Genomic DNA, 22,455 nt, shown 5'->3' with positions numbered 1-22,455 from the left:
ATCCTCTTGCTTTTTACTCTGACAATGCTTTATGTTTTAAGCGCGCTACAACGCACCACACCCTCTGATGACGCAGTATATTGACCTCGGGGCAGACGTATTGTGGGAAATAAAAGAGTGCTCATCATTTAAAACCACATGAACTTCATATCAGTCGTTAGCAGACAAGGGGAACAAAATTGTTCGCATACACAGCTCAGTTTGACACTAATCTACGTCGCGTAGTTGTATAGTTGATTTATAGAAGAACTAGCACGATCACTCTTACTTGTGAGCGACTTCTGTCAATACAGTTAGATGCCACGCTCAGAAGAGGGTGCTCTTAGAAAGAGATACAGCACAGCGAGATTTGCAAGCAATGGTTGCGCCAGAACGCGGCCCTTCACCGGTGTTTAAGTTATGCATGGTGTTCAGTGCTTTATTATTTATAACCACAGCGTTAGGTTGGTGAGCTCCAAGATGCGCTGAGCGAGGCACCAAAGCAAGCAAGGCAGCAGATTGGTGAAACATCCAGCGCAATTCCGCGCCCAGCGACAACAATAACCGTTGGACAAATAAAGTTTATTCCTGCCAGCCGACTCTCTTGAAACAACGGCCTTCAATGAGCCTGCTAATTCTTACCAATTCACATGTTAAGTCCACATCACCTGAGAAGATTCGGAAGCACTGGCATACGAGAAGATACTTCCTAATCTGATCGCTCTGAGATGTCAACTTCATATTTTCATTTAAATGGAAAGAAACGAACTCGCATTCCTTGGTATAACAGTTTAATATCAAACAATGCCAACTACCTGTGGGTGAGTGCACGTCCAGTCCATCGCTTGGCTGATGCTGGCAGCGTCGTACCCAGACTCACACATGTTGACCAACACGTGAGCGTAAGTGAGAGCATATGTGTTGAGCGAGAATGAGAAACAATACTCGTTGAAATGGTGCACCACCTGTTCGTAACAGCTGGTGTTCCTCAGCTGACGCCGGTCCCTCAGAAGTAAAGCTGCGTTTTCAGAGTTTCCGGGGGACACGAAGCTGGTAATAGCGATAACCTTTTCCATAACAAAATTTCTGTCACGAATCAATTGTTGCAGTTTTCTAGCGAGATAATTTTTTGTTGTGCTGTCGCGGGCCATCTCCATCTGCTGGCGAAGAATAAGTACAGGCACGTCACGGCTAGGGACTGGATTTTGAGGCACCATGGCGTGAGTGACTGACTTGAGCTTCTTATAACCAAGGAAGTTGCTCAATGTCAGCTTCCCAACACTCTGGTCGCCATACTGCTGGACGTGGCTCATGGTAGTCCTACTCTTGACCAGCTCGTACTGTTCAATGACTGTTTCCCTGTGCAAGTCTGCCTTGTCGGCGTCCTCCATCCAGTTGACGCTGTAACAGTCGCCGAGATATGTGTGGCGATTTATGTCGAAGTAGCAGGCATACGAAGACTCATTAGTGCTAGCTGCTGTCGTAGCGTAGACATTTACGTTATCAGGTAGCTGACCTTCAAACATAGATCCAGACTCGCAGGCTTCGATGTAGATGACCATCTTCGAAAATTTGTTGTCTCTGTGCATTTTCTTGATAACTTTATTGAACTTTGTTGCATACAGCAGGCCCCTGGGGAAAGCGAGAAACCCAGGCGCACCGTGGTCCGCGAAGTTGATAAAGATATGGTCGTGATGTCCACTAGCAATAACTTTACCGCTTCCGCCTTTCACTCTCTTGCCTTGAAGAATATCTAGAAAATTATCTGGTGTCACGAGGTCCCCGGTGTAATCTTTCGGAACACCTTTGTAGACGTCTTCGCCTTTCGGGTGATTGATGATTATTCCCGGCGTCGGGTTCTTGTTGTTGTGGGCGATATCATCTTCCATCATGACAACAATACGCTCGTCAGGAATTCCATGGTTGTGCAGCACTTGGTACGCGTGGCAGATATCCGCTTGATGGCGGTAGTTGTAATAACCGTTCGAACCGGCCACGAGGAGCGCCCATATCTTTGGCTCGTTGTCTCCACTCTGTTTCAGCGAGGTGGCATTATTTACGCCTATTAGCAACGCCAAGAGAAGTTTTAGCAGAGGCAGAAAATTAGGACTTGAAAGTAGCATGCTCGCTATTGGATGCTATCTTGTGTCGTTTAAACCAATCTGAGGGCTTTTTAGCACTGCTAAAATCTGCCTACAACGTTTTCCCGAAGTAAGCCTTATTCCCTGCACTCAGTACATTGCCGTAGAGATTTCCTGTGAAAAAAGAAAACAGCATGTGAACAGAACTATTAGTGCAGTGCGACAAACAGTAGGAACAACGAAACTACTAGAACTTTCGAGATTAAGTGATCAAATCTTCTGGTGTGATCAGCGCTTAGCCACTGCAATCGCTGTTCTTTCTTCTTTTTTTATTATTTCCTAAGCCGAGTGTGGCTTTTCCAGACAATGGAACCAAAAGTCTTCATTGAGACTTTCGGATTCCCCATGCTACTTAAAGGTTGATTCGTGATACGGAAGAACCTCCCCGCGAAGGCATTGGTCCCGGGTTCGATTCCCGGAACAAGACATATTTTATTGTACTGCAAAGCTTTCCTTCTGAGAAACACGTATGGGTTTTCTTTGTAGCTTTATGCTATACTCGGGTGCAAGATAATTTTTCTGTTTCAGAAAGATTCCAATTGCTTTCTTCTTCTTCATGGCAGGCCTGGTGACATATCCGATATACCACCCTATAAGTGTGATATTCTGCAGTGACAAATCATCATCGTTTGTACTGCCTAATCCTGGAAGCGTGTTACTCTATATCTTGAGATTACCAGAATAATGGGTGGTTGTGTACCGACTGATCCTGCTCGTTTGCACGCGCGCAAGCAGAAGAGTGTCTTTCCTCATTTTGTTCCCTGGAACACAAATGCATTACGCATTGTGGCTAAGAAGCTCCAAGGGATACTCTTTGCTATTGTACTTCGAAAAATAACATACAAGAAAGAATGAAATAATACTCACAAAAAAATTCGGCAGAGACACTTGGGACTGCTTACGTGTGGCAATGCGAAACCATCTAAGTCTCTTTGGTGAAACATTTAGTCAACCAACTGGCTGCGACGTGACGTGTGCAATCACGCACTGACTAGGCACACCTTTAGTCAGCCAGAACCGTGTAGCCGATGTGGTGTCGAGGAAGCCTGCTCGTCTCGCACACCGGAGGCACGGGCACGATTCGCACTGAGACCGAAAGTTACCAATTTTTCTTTTCAAATACATTAATAACATTGTTCACAGGAACTTCCCTGAAAAATCTGACGTCAATCCGAGTATTTTAGACGTCTTTTTACTGTTTGCGTTGTCGGTCATTTTTTCGTACCATCGCTCGGTCACGCCGCCGACGAAGACGCCGGATTTTCAATTAATGGGGCATATAACTCTTCCCCGTTAAAAAAGAATGTAAGAATTACAAAAATTGTTTGCAACGGCAGCCAGCCTTGTGCTTTCTGAAAAAAGAACAGTACAGACAAAAATAGTAATGATATAGGCAGATGATACAGAAATATCTCAAGTAGGCCGAGCATACCGATGTCATTCAAAGTGGACCTTCTTATCCCTCAGCATCAGTGTTGTACGAAACGGCGTTCCAAGGAACGGCGTTCCTGAAACTAGTTTCTTTTGGGAGGAACGGAGTAACGCCACCAGTAACGATTAAGGGTCGGGGGAACTGTAACGGTAACTCGTTACGTTTATGAAGGAACGGCACAGGGAACGGTGTTCATTCTGTGAACGTTCCAGGCAATTAACAGACGCACGCACGCACGCAGCATGTCACACAGGGCGGATGGGCGACCACGTGAGGCGCAAAGAAGTACGGCTTGCCTGTCACGTGACTGTGGGACATTTTCTTCGTGAGATCTCTGCTGTATGTTGTTATTGTTAGGATTCAAGATTGCCACGTGACGCTTCCTCCTGCAGTTTCTTTCCTTCATGCCGGCATGCCGGCCTGCCGCAAGGGAACCATGATACGGTGGCTAGATGGGTAGGTGTGCAGACCGGCGCGTCTGGAGCGCAGTTCACTGATTCTCAGCGTCAGGACGCTAAATTGGCGCTGCGGTCAGTAGAATGGTTCCGCAGCGCGCGTCGTCTGCTACAGGGGGCTGGCGGCGAGCAAAAAAATAAAGCCCGTATTTGAATAGTTGTATGTCGTCTGTTCGTGTCAGTTTCAAAGGTGAAGAGCTCCCCGTCTCGCGTACTGTTTGCAAGTTCCTAATCGATGTGGAATGTTCCAGGTCGGAAAAATGACCGGCGAGATTAGCGGCGGCATTGCTCCACCAAAGAAGACCACCAAGGAGACTTACTGCTTCGCTCCGAACTGCAAGTCGGGCTGCAAATTTGTGAGAAAGACAGCGGAAATGTTCCGCTTCAACGCGGACTGCTCAGTAGCTTGCTCGGTATCGGCGACGTTAATAAACAAGCCGTACACCGAAAAGCGTCCGTTGCTGAGCTCCTGGACATTGGAAATTTGCAAGCCGCACATGAAGTGCTCAGCGCCTGCGACATCGAGCACCGCTGCGCTGCTACAGGGAAAAGAGAAGTGACTCTAGGCTTATATTCTATATAGCAGGCTATGCAGCAAGGAAGTTCCTGCAAAGGACGAAGTGCTGCGAGTGATCAGGGACATTACTGAATTCAACAGAATGAGTAGGTCGGGGCTGTTGCTCCAATCTGTATCACTAAAGAAACTGGTAGCATCGCTCGAAGACGCCTTCAAGCTGTACTTCAGTTTAAATGAGTTACGAAGGAACAGTTTTGCCGACTTTACATCCTTTCTGCAGCTGAATCCACTGAATTTGATCGTCTGTGAGGGGCACAAGAAAGAGCTCACAAACGATGTTGTAAAGTTCTATCCAATTACACGCCTTTACTTTCTCGTCAAGGGCAAAAACATGGCGCGCGAAAGCAACAGGGAGAAGAGTAATCACCTTAAGCGGAGGCGTGTGCTGTGAATAATGTTACGATGTGGTGGACCAACGTAGCCACCTTGCTGGCGCTAGGCTATTTATGTTGGTGCGTCAAGTTATGGGAGCGTTTCTTGTATATTTATTATATTCATGAATCTAGCCCAGGATGTATTGCTTTATTTTATTGCAACCAAACAGTGAACCATATGCATTTACCAACAGAATTCGTCTAGTAACAATTTAAATACCGTAACCGAGGCAGCAATAAACACAATAGCTGGGTTTCTCGAAATTGAAACATTAGAGCTCACTAAATATCAGCTAAACACTTTTCTATATACCGTATAAAACCACTGCAGTATTGTTTTATGCCTAGAAAAAATGCGTCCATGTATGCAATGCAATGGGCTGGAGCGCCGCGTTTATAGCAATAAATGTGACCAATCGCCAAGGTAGAAAATTGACTTCAGCATATCGTGTCTTCTGACGAGACGAAAGTAACAAATTCCCCATTTTGGCTTTGCCTATACTGCTCAAAACGGCATTGTATAACGCGTACTCCAAAGCTATAGAGCAGAGGCAGCGATAATATCAAACACGCGGCTCGTCTACACAGCGCAGCCGATGTTGCGCGCAGCTCAGCCGTAATACTGTCCGCAGCGCCACTTCTGTGTCATGATGCGGAGAAGTGGTGAACTATGCTCGATCGGCACACCAACCCTTCTAGCCACCGTAACCATGACGTCAGGATCGCAGCGACACTCGAGAGACTTCGCAGCGGATGGAACATTTCCAGTCCTCACGGGCACCCAACGCTTCTAGCCAAAGCAGAGAATGAGCTGTCGCGGTACTTGGTGGTACAAGTTGACTACCCGCTGTCGCAGATGAAGAACTGCGAGGGATTGAACCAACGTTTCCTCAAGTACAACACCGCAGTACCTCAAACAATTCAGTGGAACGGCTGTTCAACATTAACAACGAAGTGCTAACGAAAAAATCACCAGCCATTCCTCTGTCGAGAAAATGGGGGTAAGCGATGCTTGTGGCAAGAAGACGCTGTCACAGGCATTCCGCTTCTTTTGCCCTAAACTCACGGTCGGTGCCTCTTCACTGACGTTTGGCCTCAACATCGCGCTCCCACAACTTGGGGTCCGCAGCTCTTCATTGACGTTTCGCCTGGGCTTCGGAAGCCCTCACGATAAAATCGGCACGTTGCCAACGAGCCCTTTCCCGAAAGAGTTGGCGGCGCCGTCGCTCAAACGCAGCCTCTTCCTCGGTGGAACGCACCACGCGCGGCCCTTCCCATCCGGACGCCGAAACAGACCTAAGGTGCACCCGTCGGGGTGGCTCAGTCAGCTAAGGCGTTGCGCTGCTGAGCACGAGGTCGCGGGATCGAATCCCGGCCGCGGCGGCCGCATTTCGATAGAGGCGAAATGCAAAAACGCCCGTGTGCTTGCGTTGTAGCGCACGTTAAAGAACCCCACGTGGTCAAAATTAACCCGGAGCCCTCCACTACGGCGTGCCTCATAATCAGAACTGGTTTTGGCACGTAAAACCCCAGAAAGAAGAAGAAGAAGACCTAAGGTGAGGGAATCACGAAGGAGCGCGCGCCAAGCCCCTTTCTTTTCTTTCCCTCCCCTTGACACACCGAACAACCCTGATTGGTCGCGCGCATCCCTTGATCCGGTGTCGGCGCAGCTTTCCCCGCACGCGTGATTTCATTATCGTTAATCGTGACGTAACTGAGGAGGATGTGATGTTATTGATGCCGTGACCTATCAGTCACGTCAGTCATACATTCATACCCTTCCATGCCAATATTAGTATATACCAAGCGAACGAGACGCGAGTTTTCGACGGACGCATTTTCGATAGGGTTTTAGCGTGACACTACCACCACCACCACCAACACTTGTGAGGCAATGCAAGCTTCGCTTGAAAACCGGGCTCGTCTGTCAGGCACCAACATCGAGATGCAACTCATGCTGAGTTCAAACAAGGGACTTAACTAAGTTGCGAATATGTATTGTGGACATTTATTTTTCCCACTCATACTGCAATATTTAATTAGCATTCATTAAACGCCTATGTATTGTTTCCTTCGATGTGGTTTCTTGTGCAAGAAATTTAATTATATTGGTTAATGTGAGTAACATTCTATTTGCACATTTGAAGCGCAGTATCCTGACTGCGCATTTGAAGACTGACGTGGAAAGTGTCATATGTTTTGCATTTGTAATAGACGAGCACCCAAGTTGCAGTTGGAGTATGTCCGGTGCTCCCTGAAAAAAATCTTATAGGAACGTTTCTTTGGTTCTTTTTATTTCCAGATAATCTGCTGCCGGAAATGTTTAAATTCGTATAGCATACGTAGTTCGATATGAGTTCTAAATAGCTCATTTTTTTCGCCTCAGGATGATCCGACACTATATTGTAATTAAATAATCACAAAACGTAACGTGAATGTCACGACACGTTCCAATGTTCGAAGTGTAACTAAAACGCGTTCCTTTCGCAGTGAAGGAATTTGGAGCGGGAATTCGTTCCAATATTGGGAAGGAACGAGGAACGAGCTTTTGTTCCTGTTTTAGAGGAACGTGTACAACACTGTTCAGCATTGCAAAATTAAAGCGAAAGAAACGCACTGTCGTATTCAGAAACGTGAAGTATGCTTAGCGACACTGGAAATAAGAACTGGTGCACCTCCTATTCTTCCTTTTTATATTTATTTTACTGGACACATAATTCTTATTTCCAGGTTGTTTTTTCTTCAAACTGCTTATTTCGTATTTGCGAAATTTAGTGTTTCTTCACAAATGTTTGTTGCATCCAGATTCCCAATTTACAAGTTCGGAGGAATAATCGCTGATTAAGACGTGAAAATTTTCCTCATACTTAATGCAATGTGCACAATTATCTTGTAGGTTGCTCGTGGATTTGCGCGTGTGGTTTCTTATTGGAAGGTATAGTATTTCTACACCATCGATGGTTTCTACATTCGCATAAAGTGCTTTGGGCGGAGAATGCCTTTAAGTGAAGAACTCTAGAGGCAAAGCACCTCATGCGTGAAGAAAATATCCATTGAATTATTCGGCTTAGTTTTCGCGAAAATAAAGTAAAATGTCCTGCGACGCTTTAAGAGTCCTTGCTCATGCCACGAACGCCAGCTTTTTGATAAGGTTGATGGCGAATCCTTTCGATGTCGCAATCAGTGGTGTTAGCTCTTTATGTTCCTACCGTAAAACGTTCGTGTGCTAATGTTCCGTTCTCGAGCAACTGTTGTGCACATCTTTATAGTGATGTGGCGTGTCATCTTCTCAGAATTTTTGTTCAGCCTTCCGTCACCTCGCCACCATAACAGTCTTACAGTCTCCTATCAGCAGTCAGCCATTCACACAATGATTTCGCATTTCTGCAGTACACCAATATAGACCACTGCCGTGATTATATCGCTCGCTTCTTGAAGCCCTGTTTTGACAAGACGCTAATAGCACAGAGCGATAAAGACAATATCACAGTGCCCGTTATCGAACATCTAGTGGAGAAAAAACAGCATTTGCTCCTGCTCGAACTACGACCGATATTAATAACTGGCCACCTGTAAGTCCGTAGTCTAGAGCATCCTTTGATGCTGTTCTCGACAGCGAAAATAAATCCACCAGTTTCCTTACCAAAAATGAGGATGTGATCTGTTGCCCTCGCTACACCAATGAGGGGTGTTCGTTTTCGGTGTGGATTTTCGTTTCTGCGAGGAGACGCATATATAGGATCGTGCGCTGATTTTACACGTTTGAATGTGATTTATTTGTGGTAAAAAAATTATGTCACTCCTCATTTATTAATGGCCTTGTTTCATTTGTGTGGTTTTTTTTCGTTCAGCCACAAGAATACCGACGGCTGCAAACGCTTGAGGTTGTTTATTACCCAATTGAATGCTTTTTATAAGACAGATATGAAGGAGGAGGCGGCGGACAGCGTTTATAGCGCAATTGACCGTTATTTGAGATGCGCAGTCGTATTTGCTGGAATTGCTTTCGTCCAATATCTAAAGAGCAGTCCCTGCAATAAACTAACGGATCATACGAACTTTATTCACTGAGATTGCGTTATGCGTAAATTAAAGTGAATGGTTTAAACTTTAGTAGCTTAGGCTCGAATATTCTTTGTTTGAGAACTCACGAGCGCAATAAACAAAAAAAGACGTAGCTGTGACGTAGGAGTGGAGGCACAATTATGAGCTAGCTCTCCCTAAACGCAAGACGTGCTGATTTACACTCAAGGTTCCTTTGTGATTATTGGCGATCTCATACACAAACGAACAAATATGTGCATTTATTAAGAAAGTCGGAGAGACCCTAGCCAGCTCTGTGGAAAGTTGTCTCAGGAAGAGAGCACGCGGAAACATACAAAAATATTGTTCGTAATCTTATGAAAGTGAAGCATTGGGAAAGTTCGTGGTTCTTGTAGTTGAATTTTACAAATACTAAGAAAAATGGAAATGATGGTGGACTGGCGGGAGCCATAATGACAACTTCCTTCTACGTGTGCGATGTCCCAGCGCTAGAGCCAATGCGGCAGATGCCCCATGATAAAGTTGTTTCTTATGTTGCTTATTTGTCTGCCTAATTCCCTCTTAGAATTGGAAAGAAAATTGAGGCGCATGTTTCCCTGTACTTCTTTAACACATCGCGTAGACATGGCCTCTACTTTGATAGCCCTGGTGCATTGATGTGCGCGGGATTATTGGCACGTTATGTGCTCTGAAGTCAACGTACTACGTAACTCTAAGGCTAAAAGAATGTTTAGAATCCGCTGCCATGTCCGTTACGTGAGCTGGGTAACCTTGTTAAAGCTGCATTTAGTGCACACAGCATTACGCAAGGAACTGGGCGGAGAACAACCTCCACGGTAGCTCAACTGTTAGAGCATCGCGCGCCTAAAGCGGACAATATGGGTTGGGCTCTCGTCGACGGCAACTTGCTTTACGTCCACTTTTTTTCAGGATTGCAGATTTTCCGTACATTTCGTTTAAAAGATGAGTCCATCTTGACTATGCTTTTATTTGCTTCGCTGTCGGCTTGCCTCGTGTGACTGTAACGTAGAAGGCATCGTCCAGGGAGACCAACACCAACTGCTCGGGCGTGAAATTTGCATCGCAAGAGGAATCGCTCGACTGCGCGGAGGCAAAGCGAGAGTAAGGCTGCTATACTTCAGCCAGGTATACAAACACCTCAACAAGGGCAGGATGATCGCATAGATAGAGGAAATTGCGGAAGCCACCAATGTTTTGGCCAATCGGATTCTGTCATCTACCTCGGCGGCAATAGTTTCATAACCAACCTTCGACATCAATCCTAGCCTTTCCATGCGTAAGCTGTAACAGCTCTAAAGTCTTCTCCTACGGTACAACTACCGCTTTCCGTCGTCCTCAAAGATTCGACACACACCAGTTGCTAAAGGCCCGGTCACACTAGGCCGGCATGACACTGATTTTGGTCTGCCGACTGTCAGCGACAGCGTTCTCCGTCCTGTCAGCGCTCCTGTCACAATGCGTCGACCTCAACAGTCTGCAGAGGTAGCGCTGATGGCCGTGTCGGCGGAGCGTCGACGGGGATGCGTACTCGTCGGCACAGAGTCACGCAATTTTCTTGTCACAATGTGACGACAAAGCCATACACGACTGAACGTGGCGGCGCTTTCGAGGTGACAGCAGGCCGATTCGGATCTATCAAGTTATAGTCCTCATTGCTTCGTCATGTTGCTCCCAAGAGATGCATATATTGCTTTAGGTCTGGGCAATGGTGCTTCGACAACGGGCGATTAGCAAGAACTTGGTGTGTTTCCGAGATTCGTTCTCGGTTTCATGGCCCACTAGGCCTAAAAAAAGTGGCTGTATGAGCTGTTGTTAGATCTGAAAGGCCATACATTAGGAATGCCTGCTTATTTACTTGTTGCATTTGTTTTCTTGCCGCAATTTAAGACACAAAAAAAGAAGGACAATTTTCACAGTGGTGCACGGGGCGAATTTGGTTACAAGTGCCACCGCTGGGCGTTCGTGTTCCCTGCAGTGGGAACCATGCTGCACTGTCCTGAAATATTGACGAACTGCTGCAAAACATGCATAATTGCGCATACACCGAGCGTTCAATCACAGAGAGGCGAGCTGACATGAGCGGTCAGGCTTCGCAAAACGGCTCTTAGCAGGTCCTCGATTTGTGTGCCTTGACGGTACTTCCCGCTTCTTGCGTGCGGACCGTACAAAGTCAAGAGTGGTCCTCCATTTTAAGTCACTATGACACGACCTGTCTGCTATACCCGCGCGCGCTATTCGCGTGTGCTCCAGTCTCCAGACCGGCCGTGCCCTGGGTAGTACACTGAACTATGGAGACCAAAGTCGGCGCCGTATCGGCCTTGCGCGAATTGGCCGTGAGCTCATGCTCGGAGGTAGTCGGTATACGCGCACGAAGCCCTCGGTTTCAGGTAGGCTCTCAGCTGAACAACATCAACACCGGCTCTAGCTCAACATTGACGGCTGGCCAGGGCTGAGGATCGTGCATTTGAAATTCGGAAGTATGTTTCCATTCATTTTGAGCGCGAATAAGTATTCGGGGTGATCACTTCTAAGTATTACAATTTTTTTATTCGGCTGTGGCAGATAGCATCTTTATTTTACTTTAAAAAATTTTATTATGGGCTTTTACGTGCCAAAACCATGATTTGATTATGCCGCACGCAGTAATGGGGGACTCCGGAATAATTTGGGCCTCCTGAGGTTGTTTAACGTGCACCTAAATCTAAGTACACGGGTGTTTTCGCATTTTGCTTGAGCTGGATTATTCGAAGAGGCCGACATCATTAGCATGATAAATCGAAACACATATTCCAATAATTAACGAAAATTCACCAATTATCTAAATTAGTTACCTTATGGCACATATTGCAATTTACAGATTCTAGCCGGGGAGCTCGTAAGGCGGATCCACTTGGAACGAATTCTCAGGATGACACCAGCTTTCAGGTATTAATTCCCGCATTTTGCCCAGAAATCAATTGGCGTTCCCTTCTCTTTTGTGCTTCAATGCATAAAACGACGGTTTTTTTTAGATAAGCAAGAAGAGCGAAAGTGCATTTTTGGCGCCAGTTTGAAGGCGCATATCTCGTAAATTGTGTCATCCACACAATTCTTTTCAAGTGAATGTGCCTTGCAGTTTCACCCGCTACAATTAGTAAATTGCAATATTGCCCTAAGGTATTTAGTTAAAAACTTTATTAGTAAATTTTGTTATTAGGGGATTATGCATTTGAATTCCTTGTGCAAGCAATATCCGTCTCTTCGAGTAGACCAGCTCATGGACTAGAATTGTGCTATCTGCCACCGGCAATATTTAAAAATATTTGAAAGTGTTCGCTGAAACACCCTGTAAATAAGGTGTCCCAGCCAACTTACATTAGCCAGCGTATTCAACGAAAAAACAAGGTTAAAAAATGTCGCATTTTAACCCGAAAGGCGAAGCATCAATTGTGATAGGAGGGGAGGGGGGAGCAAGAGACAGGCAGAAGGCAGGGAGGTAACCAGAATAACGTCCGGTTGGCTACCCTACACCGGGGGAATGGGGAAAGGGAACACAAAGATGACAGACAGAGAGAGCAGGGAAGGAAAGAAGGGAAATTAGCGGTTAGTTCACTGACGAGTGTGTTATAGCACTAATAGTCACAGACGTTGACACAAAAGCCCGTCGTCCTCAGGAAGCACAAAAGTGCCTTCACCGCTTTATGGGCCGACGAGCGATGGGGGCCGTGTTCCAGCGGCACCTGCATGGAAAGCGTCCGATAGTCCACTTTTTTTTTTTGGAGGGGGGGGGGGGGGGGCGTTAGCAAGTTCTTGTCTTTCTGGGGTATATCGTGGGCAGTGGCACAGCAGGTGGTCGATAGTTTCGTCGGTGCCGCAGACCTCGCATGCTGCACTGTCGGTCACACCAATTAATGTAGAGTATGCCTTTGTTAAGGCAACTCCTAACCAAAGGCGACAGAGAAGCGAAGCTTCACGTTGAAGAAGTCCGAATGCAGGTGGGAGTTGCAGTGAGGGGTTTAATTGATGCAGTCGTGTAAGTCGTAAGTTTGGCGAGTTCCACTCGGTCAGTGAGAGACTGCGTGCCAGGTGTCGAAGCTGCCGTGCGGCGTCTGTCCTAGAAAGTGGAATTGAAACGCTGAGCTCTTCTTGGTGTGATGTGCGAGCAGCGTTATCTGCGGAATCATTGCCACTGATTCCACAATGACCAGGTACCCATTGAAAGACAACCTCGTGGCCTTTTTGTTGGACGTGATGGTGAAATTTCACGGTTTCACGGAACTAACTGCATGCACTGTAGTGCCGGTTTTCAGTCTGAAAACGCCGCCCATTTTCCAGGTCTTTCCGAATCAATGAATTCGAGTGTACGACGCAGAGCCGTTAGCTCTGCCGCCGCTGAGGTCGTGACATGCGATGTCTTGAACCGCAGTGTTATTCCTCGCGTTGGTATAACCACCGCACCACCAGAACTTGACGACGTAGTCGATCCATCGGTATAGATGTGTACGTGGTTGCTGTACTTTTCATGCAAGAGGAGTAAGCTCAGTTGTTTTTGAGCAGGGGCCGGTACATCTGACGTCTTCTGTAGTCCTGGAATCGTTATATTGCCACCTGGTGTTTTGAGCCAGCAAACGATCAGCATTGCGTGCCCAGCAAGAACGGCGAAGAAGACGACGAAGTCGAAGATCCCGCGCCAGCTGGAGAACCGTCTTTTCGTGTCTGGCATTCTTCGGGTCTGGCTGCTAGCACTGTTGATTGATCTTGCCTTAGCGCGTGACAAACTGGTGGAGGTGATGGGCATGTCTACCGACAGTGCTCTTATCGAGAGCTCGGATTACGCGGATTCTCGGCAAACTCGCCGCGACCTAGGTTCGGCCAGCGTCCTCCTGCGATTGAAGAATACGTTGCCCAGCAGCGCGGATCCTCATCAGCTCGACACCAGTCACGCTCCCCTTCGCCGCGGCGATTTTCTCCGACTCGCCGTACGTATTCGAGCGTGGTGCAGGGTCGGTCGCCCAGTCCGCGCCGGGAAAACTAACCACAGCGGCCTTCGGGGGCGAGGCCGCTCTGTCTGGACGTACTCAAGGACCCCTGCTGACCCGTACGCGACCCGACGATACATCGACGACGACAGTACCTGCTGATTACAGACGACGAATTTCCTTGGACATTCCTGTATTGCTCGACGGTCGTGACGTGACTGCTTTAGTGGACACTGGAGCAGATTATTCGATAATCAGCGAAAAACTGGCCACCCTTCTGAAGAAAGTGACGACGCCTTGGAATCAAACGCCAGTTCGTACAGCTGGCGGGCACATCGTCACACCACTCGGCATGTGCACGGCACGAATACAGATTCGCGGCTCTACGTTTGTTGCCAGCTTGAGCATTCTCCCTCAGTGTTCTCGTGACCTAATCATCGGCATGGACTTTCTCAGGGAGCACGGAGCTATCATCGACATTCGACAACGCCTCGTCACTTTCTCGACAAAGAGCGCCGCTGCGACGACCAACACCATCCACGCTCGAGCACCTCTTCGTGTCATCGACGACGCTGTCACGTTACCACCGCGTGCAAGTATCGTGGTTCAAGTGGCATGTGACAGACTCTTACACGGTGCAGCGGTCGCAGAAAGCAATCACTCTCTCCTGCTTTCTCAAGGTGTTTGCGTAGCAAGAAGCCTTATTGATCTCCATGATGGTCACTGTGACGTTCTTGTCACGAACTTCAGCTACGAACACCGCCACCTTTTCCCTGGTACTGTCATCGCCTACGCCGACCCGATCGCCGACGTCACTGAATGTTTTGCTTCCCAGGCAATCGTCACTACTAAAGCACCTCTAAGCAACGTCGACATTAGTGCAACGCTTTCTGAAGACAACAAACAACCCCTGCGTGACCTGTTGCTCGAATTCCACTCTTGCTTTGCACGGTCGTCGAAGATACGTCAAACGTCGATTACTAAACACCGTATCATCACCTATGACGACGCGCACCCCATACGGCAGCAGCCTTATCGTGTTTCCCCGACCGAACGACATGCCATTCAAACGCAGGTGAAGGAAATGCTTCAAGACGGCGTAATACAGCCTTCATGCAGTCCCTCGGTCGTCGCCTGTCGTGCTTGTTAAAAAGAAAGATGGCACGCTTCGGTTTTGTGTGGACTACCGGAAGCTAAACAACGTCACAAAGAAAGACGTATACCCGTTGCCTCGTGTCGACGATTCTCTGGACAGGCTGAGGCGCGCGAAGTATTTATTTCTCCTCTATCGATCTGAAAAGTGGCTACTGGCAAATTGAAGTAGATGAGCGGGACCGCGAGAAAACTGCCTTTGTGACTCCGGACGGCCTTTACGAATTTAGAGTACTTCCTTTCGGCCTCTGTTCCGCTCCAGCCACATTCCAGCGAATGATGGATACCGTTCTCGCTGACCTCAAATGGAAAAGCTGCCTCGTCTATCTCGATGATGTCGTTGTCTTTTCGGAAACTTTTGTCGAGCACCTTCGACGCCTTCGGAACGTACTCGAAGCCATTCGATCGGCTGACCTTACCCTCAAGCCAGAGAAATGCCATTTCGGTTACGAGGAACTGAAGTTTCTCGGTCACGTCGTGAGCGCGGCAGGTGTTCGGCCCGATCCCGAGAAGACTGCTGCCGTAGCTGCTTTTCCAGCTCCAACCGACAAGAAAAGTGTCAGACGATTTTTGGGCTTGTGCGCATATTATCGACGCTTCATTGAAAATTTTTCGAAGATTGCAGAGCCGCTATTTCGCCTTACGCGTGACGACTCGCCATTCCTCTGGACTGATGAACAACAGACCGCCTTTGCCGAGCTACAACGTCGATTGTCTTCTCCTCCCGTGCTCGGTCATTTCGATGAGGACGCTGACACAGAAGTACGCACTGACGCCAGCAATATTGGTCTCGGAGCTATCCTGGTGCAAAGGCAAGACGGGACTGAACGAGTTATAGCTTACGCGAGCCGCACTCTGTCACGCGCCGAGTCCAATTATTCCACCACAGAGAAGGAGTGCCTCGCGGTCATTTGGGCTACTACAAAGTTTAGGCCGTATCTCTACGGGCGGCCATTTAAAGTTGTGACCGATCATCACGCTTTGTGCTGGTTGGCCAACCTCCGAGACCCTTCTGGACGATTGGCACGTTGGAGTCTGCGACTCCAGGAATTTAACATCACCATCGTATACAGGTCTGGCAGAAAACATGAAGATGCTGACACGCTCTCACGAGCACCTGTTGAATCCCAGAATCCTGACGAGGAAGAGGACAGCGCATTCCTGGTAGCCCTCAGCCGTCCGGACCTGCTCGCTAAACAGCGATCGGACGCTGAGTTAAGGCCCATCATCGATCACTTAGAAGGCGACATCGCGTCCATTCCTCGCCCTATTTCGCGACGGTTGTCGTCATTTTGCCTACGAGAGGGCATCTTATACAAAAGAAACACAGGTGCCGGCGACAAACCACATCTTCTAGTAGTGCCTCAAGACCTTCGCGACGACATCCTATTAGCCTGCCACGACGAGCCGCCATCTGGTCACTTGGGCTACTCAAGGACTCTGGACAGGGTACGACAACTGTACTACTGGCCTAGACTGACTGCTTGCGTCAAACGCTACGTGAAAGGATGTCGTGAATGCCAGCGCCGCAAGTCACCACCCTTCAAGCCTGCAGGTCTTCTACAACCCATCGACCCCCCGCGTACGCCGTTTGATCAAGTTGGAATGGACCTTCTTGGCCCATTTCCCTTGTCTTCCTCCGGCAATAAGTGGATCATTGTCGCAACCGATTACTTGACGCGTTACGCTGAGACGAAGGCACTACCACGCGGGACAGCATCTGAGGTTGCCCAGTTTTTTTATGCATCACATTGTGCTTCGGCATGGCGCACCGTCATTCATCATCACTGACCGAGGGACGGCGTTTACGGCGAAGCTTCTGGACGACATCTTTAAGTTGAGTTGCACGAGTCATCGAAAGGCCCCTGCATACCACCCTCAGACTAACGGCTTGACAGAAAGACTAAACAGAACACTGGCAGACATGATCTCTATGTACGTGGATGTGCAGCACAAAACGTGGGACGAAATCCTGCCGTACGTAACGTTTGCGTACAACACTGCCACGCAGGAAACTACACGATTCACGCCGTTTCGCCTCGTTTATGGTCGAGATGTTCAAACTATGCTCGACGCCATGATTCCGTATGACGACATCGATCAGCCCGACCAGTTAGCCCCTGACGTCGAGGAGTACATTCAGCGCGCCGAGGAAGCACGTCAACTGGCCCGTGTGCACATAAGACAGCAGCAGTGTACAGATGCAATAAGGTACAATCTCCACCATCGACAAGTTACCTATGAGCCCGGTGACCAAGTTTGGGTTTGGACCCCCATTAGACGGCGAGGCCTCAGCGAGAAACTCCTGAGCAAGTACTTCGGACCGTACAGAGTATTAAGGCGTGTCAGTGACGTGAACTATGAAGTGATTCCAGACGGAGACCTGTCATCACCCAAGCGCCGATTACCACGCCCAGAGATTGTACATGTCGTCCGCCTCAAGCCGTATTTCACACAGTGATGTTCATACAGTGTAGTGGTGAACAAACTTTTTTTTTCTTTTTTTGCTGTAGTCGCGACGTCCTCCGAAGAACTGCGAAGCGATTGTTTTTTTGTTCCCGACCACAGAACGCATTTTTCGCCTCGTGTTCATGTCCGTATGTGGGCTAGCGCGTTTCCATTTTTTGTGTATGTGTCTTACCTAATTTATGTACTTTCCGTGTACGTCTTGTGGTTGAGCATCGAGTCGATGCTTCATTGGGAGGGGGAATAATGCCACCTGGTGTTTTGAGCCAGCAAACGATCAGCATTGCGTGCCCAGCAAGAACGGCGAAGAAGACGACGAAGTCGAAGATCCCGCGCCAGCTGGAGAACCGTCTTTTCGTGTCTGGCATTCTTCGGGTCTGGCTGCTAGCACTGTTGATTGATCTTGCCTTAGCGCGTGACAATATGTACTTGTGGACGGCTCAAACACCACGGAGGAAGCACTGGCTTAGCCGCAAGTGCGTACCCTGAAGTAAACGATGCACGATGTGCACTGACACTGGCGCTAAATGTCGAGCAGGTCCTTTCAGCAGTGAGGCTCGCCAGGTGGTGGGAAGGGGTCCTAGCATAGTGTCTGAGATGCGTACGCATTGTCTCAATGGTGCGGTGCAGCGTTCGTCGTGATTGGGTAATCCTGGGCAATGGCAATGGTTTCAGCCGTTGACGCACTGCGTGGTAAGCCAAGACATATCTTAAGGGCTTGGGCTTGAATGCTCTGAATCGTACGCAGGTTAGTCTTGCCGGTGTTGGATATTGCAGGCAGGCTGTACCGCAGGAATCCAACGAACAACACCATGTACAGCTGTAACATAGCCTGTATGGACACTCCCGAACGTTTTCCTGCAAGGAACCTGAACAGGTGACAGATAGCAATCAACCGCTTTTTCACGTAATTCACGTGCGGAGTCCAAGACAGTCGCCAATTACGACTCCCAGGAAACTGTGACTTCTGCTGTATGGTATAAGTTGTCTGTTAATTGATATGCCGTAAGCAGACATTGGCTTCCTGGTGAATGCCACCATTGCGCACTTTCCGCATGAAATTTCAAGTCCTTGTTGACGAAGGAGCAAAATGTCATTGTGGCTGCCTTCTGAATCCGAGCGCGAAGCTTAAGTCGTGTTACACCTGATGCCCAAATGCAGATGTCGTCCGCATAGATGGAAAGTCGTACGGTGCTGGGCAGGTTTTCAACTAATCCAATGAGGGTTAGATTGAAGAGCGTCGGGCTAAGCACTCCGCCTTGAGACACTCCTCGGCTACCGTAATGCTCGGATGTCGAGCCATTTTCAGTGTGAACGTAGAATGATCTTCTCTGTAAGTAGCTGCACACCCACATATATATCTTACCACCAAGTCTTACTGCTTCTAACGCGGCAAGGATGGCTTCATGGGTGACATTATCGTAGACCCGTTTAACCTCTAGAAACAGAGCAGCAGATCGTCATTTACAGGCCTTCTGGTGTTGCACAAATATTACTAAGTCAACAACGTTGTCTGTTGACGAACGGCCACGCCTGAATCCAGCCATAACGTCTGGGTAGATTTCATAGTAATCTAAGTACCATTCCAGACGTGTTAAAATTATTCTTTCCATTGTTTTTCCAACGCAACTTGCAAGTGCGATCGCACGGTATGAGAAAATGCCCAAAGGCGACTTGCCAGATTTGAGAAGTGGAATGAGGCGACTTGACTTCCTTTCCTGCGGAACCGTACCCGTCTGCCAGGAGTCGCTGTATAGGAGCAAGAGTGCCTTCCGAGCTTGGTCTCCTAGGTTACACAGGGCACGGTACATAATACCGTCTGGTCCTGGCGCTGAAAAACGCTTGCACAAAGCCAGCGCAGCTTCTAATTCTTCCGTAGAAAACGGGCACTCCATGCGGGGATCGCGTGAGAACATTGGGTGGTCGAGCGTCCCCATTCCCGTTCCATCGGAATTTGCCTCGCCAGCAATCTTTCTGCAGAGAGATTCAGCGACGTTAATCTCTATACATTGTAGATGTAGTGCCAGAGATTTAAACAGGTGGCGCGGACCAAAGGTTGTGCGAAAGCCGCGAACAGTCCTCCATATAAGCGATAAAGGTTTTCGGGGATCCAGGGACTCGCAGAAGGATACCCATTGTCGGGAAGCCAGCTTGTTCATGTGACGCTGTATTTTCTTTTGTGTTCGTCTAGCCAATCTCAAATTATGAGTGGACTTCGTGCGTCTATATCTTCGTTCCGCACGACGGCGAATTGCTCGAAGTTTCTCGAGTTCGATGTCGAAATTGGAACGGGCAGAACTCTTCAAAAACGAATGCGTGGTTGTTTGTATAACATCATTTATCGCGCCCTCTAGGTTGTAGGAGGTACCGTCACGACATCAGTCTTCCATGATTATTTTGTATTTAGGCCAATCGGTGCACTGGACGGCTCTGGGGGACTTGGAGCTAGTCAGACCTTCAATCTTTAAATAAGTTGGGATGTGGTCGCTACCTCGCTTTTCTAAATCCGAAAACCAGTGCACTCTTCTCGAAAACGACGGTGAAACGAAGGTAAGGTCTAAGCAGCTACTATACACTGATCCACGCAGATAAGTGGGGCTCCCATCATTTGACAGGCAAAGTTCACTTTCAGAGGCAAAGGACACTAATGTTCTGCCTCTAGAGCTCCTTTTGGAGCTTCCCCGTAGGTAATGGTGGGCATTAAAGTGGCCAGTGATCACCTACGGCTGTGGGGTCGATGTCAAAATTCCCTGTAAGCGCTCACAATCCAGACGACTTGTTGGAGATAAGTAGGCTCCAAGAATTGTGAACGTGAGCTTCTTCTTCTTCACTGTGAAGCAAATGTATTAATTTACTTCGTCAGGAGGCACTGGGTGATGCACATAAGTGACGGCGTATAAACAACAATCTTGCTGCACTCTCCGTGGGTACAGGACATAAAGCACTCATACCCGGACAGTCTGATGGGAGCTGACAAGTTTGGCTCGCATATCACGATAATGGGGAATTGGTGCGTAAAGACAAACTGTCTAAGGTCGGCCATGTGTGACTTAAGCCCTCTTGCGTTCCACTGAAAGACAGATGCATTCTTGACTTCCTCTTGAGACGACGCCATCTGTCGGGCCGTGGTTTTACCCTAGAGCCCTAGAGGATTACCCTAGAGGATTCAAGGTGTCCAGCACCTGCAGTGCGCTCTGCGCCGGCGGGGTTTTCATGCTGCTCAGTAGAATGCGCAAGGCGTCCATAAATGACTGCAACATCGCTATGACTTGGCGATCCTCAGTTGTCGTCGCATAGCGGTTTGTGAGGTAATTGAGGGCGGCGCGATTTGATGTGACTTTGAGGCAGGTTGTGCTCGTGTAAGTGTAGACCACTCTTCAGGAGGTGCGAGTCTTGCCCCTTTCTTTATTTTCGCAGTGTCCGTCTTTGTGCAAGTCGGCGTTGGAATGGTAGCCACTTTGCCGGAAGATAGTGCATCTCTATCGCTAGATGCAACTCTTCGTGATGCTCTTCGGTGGCGATGTCGTCGTCGCCTGAGAGTAACGGCAGCCTCTCTCTGTGTAGAATAGTCCCGTACGATACGTTTGAGTACCGCTCGCTCGTTCCTCACCCGCGGGCAATCCTTGGATGAAGCCTCATGGGTACCATGTCCGTTAGGGCACTTTACCATAGTTGCGCGGCAGGCTTCTTCCGAATGAGATTCAGCATACCGTGGGCACACGAGATTGTTCCTACAGACACCTTTTACGTGTCCCATCTTCTAGCATTTGCAACATTGCAGGGACTTCTTTACGTATGGCCGGACTGGATGGCGGACGTGGCCAACATTGACGTGTGAGGGAAGGCTGTCTCCCTCAAACACAGGCTTCAGGCAACGTGTGTTGCTAAGTCTTGCCATGTGCGTGATAAGAGTGCTTTCTGTAGTTGGCTTTATTAATATTGGCAAGTCGTTCGTTGGTATAGAAATATCGACATCATAAATGACGCCGACAGTGCTATTGCAGCCTGTAGGAATCATGGATCGCACTTTCACTTTGTCGACCAAGACAGGCCTCAGGCTTTGCAGCGCACTACGGTGTAGAACGTCTACTACGAGTACATTCCTCCGTGCGTTTATTCTCACGTATTTGTTCTCGTTGGGTGCGATTCCCTCAAGAAACGCAGAAAGGACTTGCCTGTTTAGAAGTCGCAGATTGGACACAGGGTCCACGGGCATGAAGAGCATAGTGTACGGCCAGCGCTGTGTTGTCTTCACGGTGGAGACACTTGCCGATGATTACCTTCTTTTAAGCAGTCTTCTTTTTGTAGTTCGACTCATGACAAGCGTGAAATCATCCTCCGACGAGTCGACGCTGTCCGAGGACGAGTACAACTCGGTTGCGTCGCTGTACGTATCAGTTGACGCGTTTCCACGTTTCCTGGACGCGACCGGACGTGATGGTTGGGCGCCAGGAAGGTCCTCGAGGGCTTCTTCGTCCATTGCCGCAACAAGGGAGCGGCAGCTCCCAGATTTTGCAGAGAAACAAACCGATACAAGAGTACAAGAATTCTATGAAAGACACACTTCATCGTCGTCAAAATTGTGATAGCAAATTAGTAGAGAGCTATACGGAGTAAGGATAGTAGTTTTATCAGCTGTATAAACTTGGACATACAACAGCACCAGCAACGCGCAGAACTGTTGTCGACGCGTTCACGCCGAACGCGCGCGGCGTTGGTGACTGATCCCGGTGCCTCTGCGGGAGGCTCGGAGGTTCTCGACGAGATCAGAACAAGACACTTGTCGAGCAGCGTCGGAAGTCTTTACCACCTTCTCGCCTCGCAATGTTTTTATATAAATACGCATTTGGTGCCGC

At 48.4% G+C, this 22,455-nt stretch overlaps 1 protein-coding gene across 1 annotated transcript; it reads right to left on the bottom strand.

Moving 5' to 3' along the window:
* Positions 1 to 765: 765 nt before the first annotated feature.
* Positions 766 to 2,102, bottom strand: LOC119440165 (legumain). The gene has a single exon (XM_037705101.2). The coding sequence runs from the start codon at positions 2,100 to 2,102 to the stop codon at positions 777 to 779; it is 1,326 nt and encodes a 441-aa protein (XP_037561029.1). The 3' UTR covers positions 766 to 776.
* Between the last annotated feature and the right edge of the window lie 20,353 nt (positions 2,103 to 22,455).

Source organism: Dermacentor silvarum, chromosome 2, assembly GCF_013339745.2.
Source record: "Dermacentor silvarum isolate Dsil-2018 chromosome 2, BIME_Dsil_1.4, whole genome shotgun sequence".
Classification (NCBI taxonomy): Eukaryota; Metazoa; Arthropoda; class Arachnida; order Ixodida; family Ixodidae; genus Dermacentor; species Dermacentor silvarum.
This window is presented reverse-complemented; position numbering and strand designations above follow the sequence as displayed.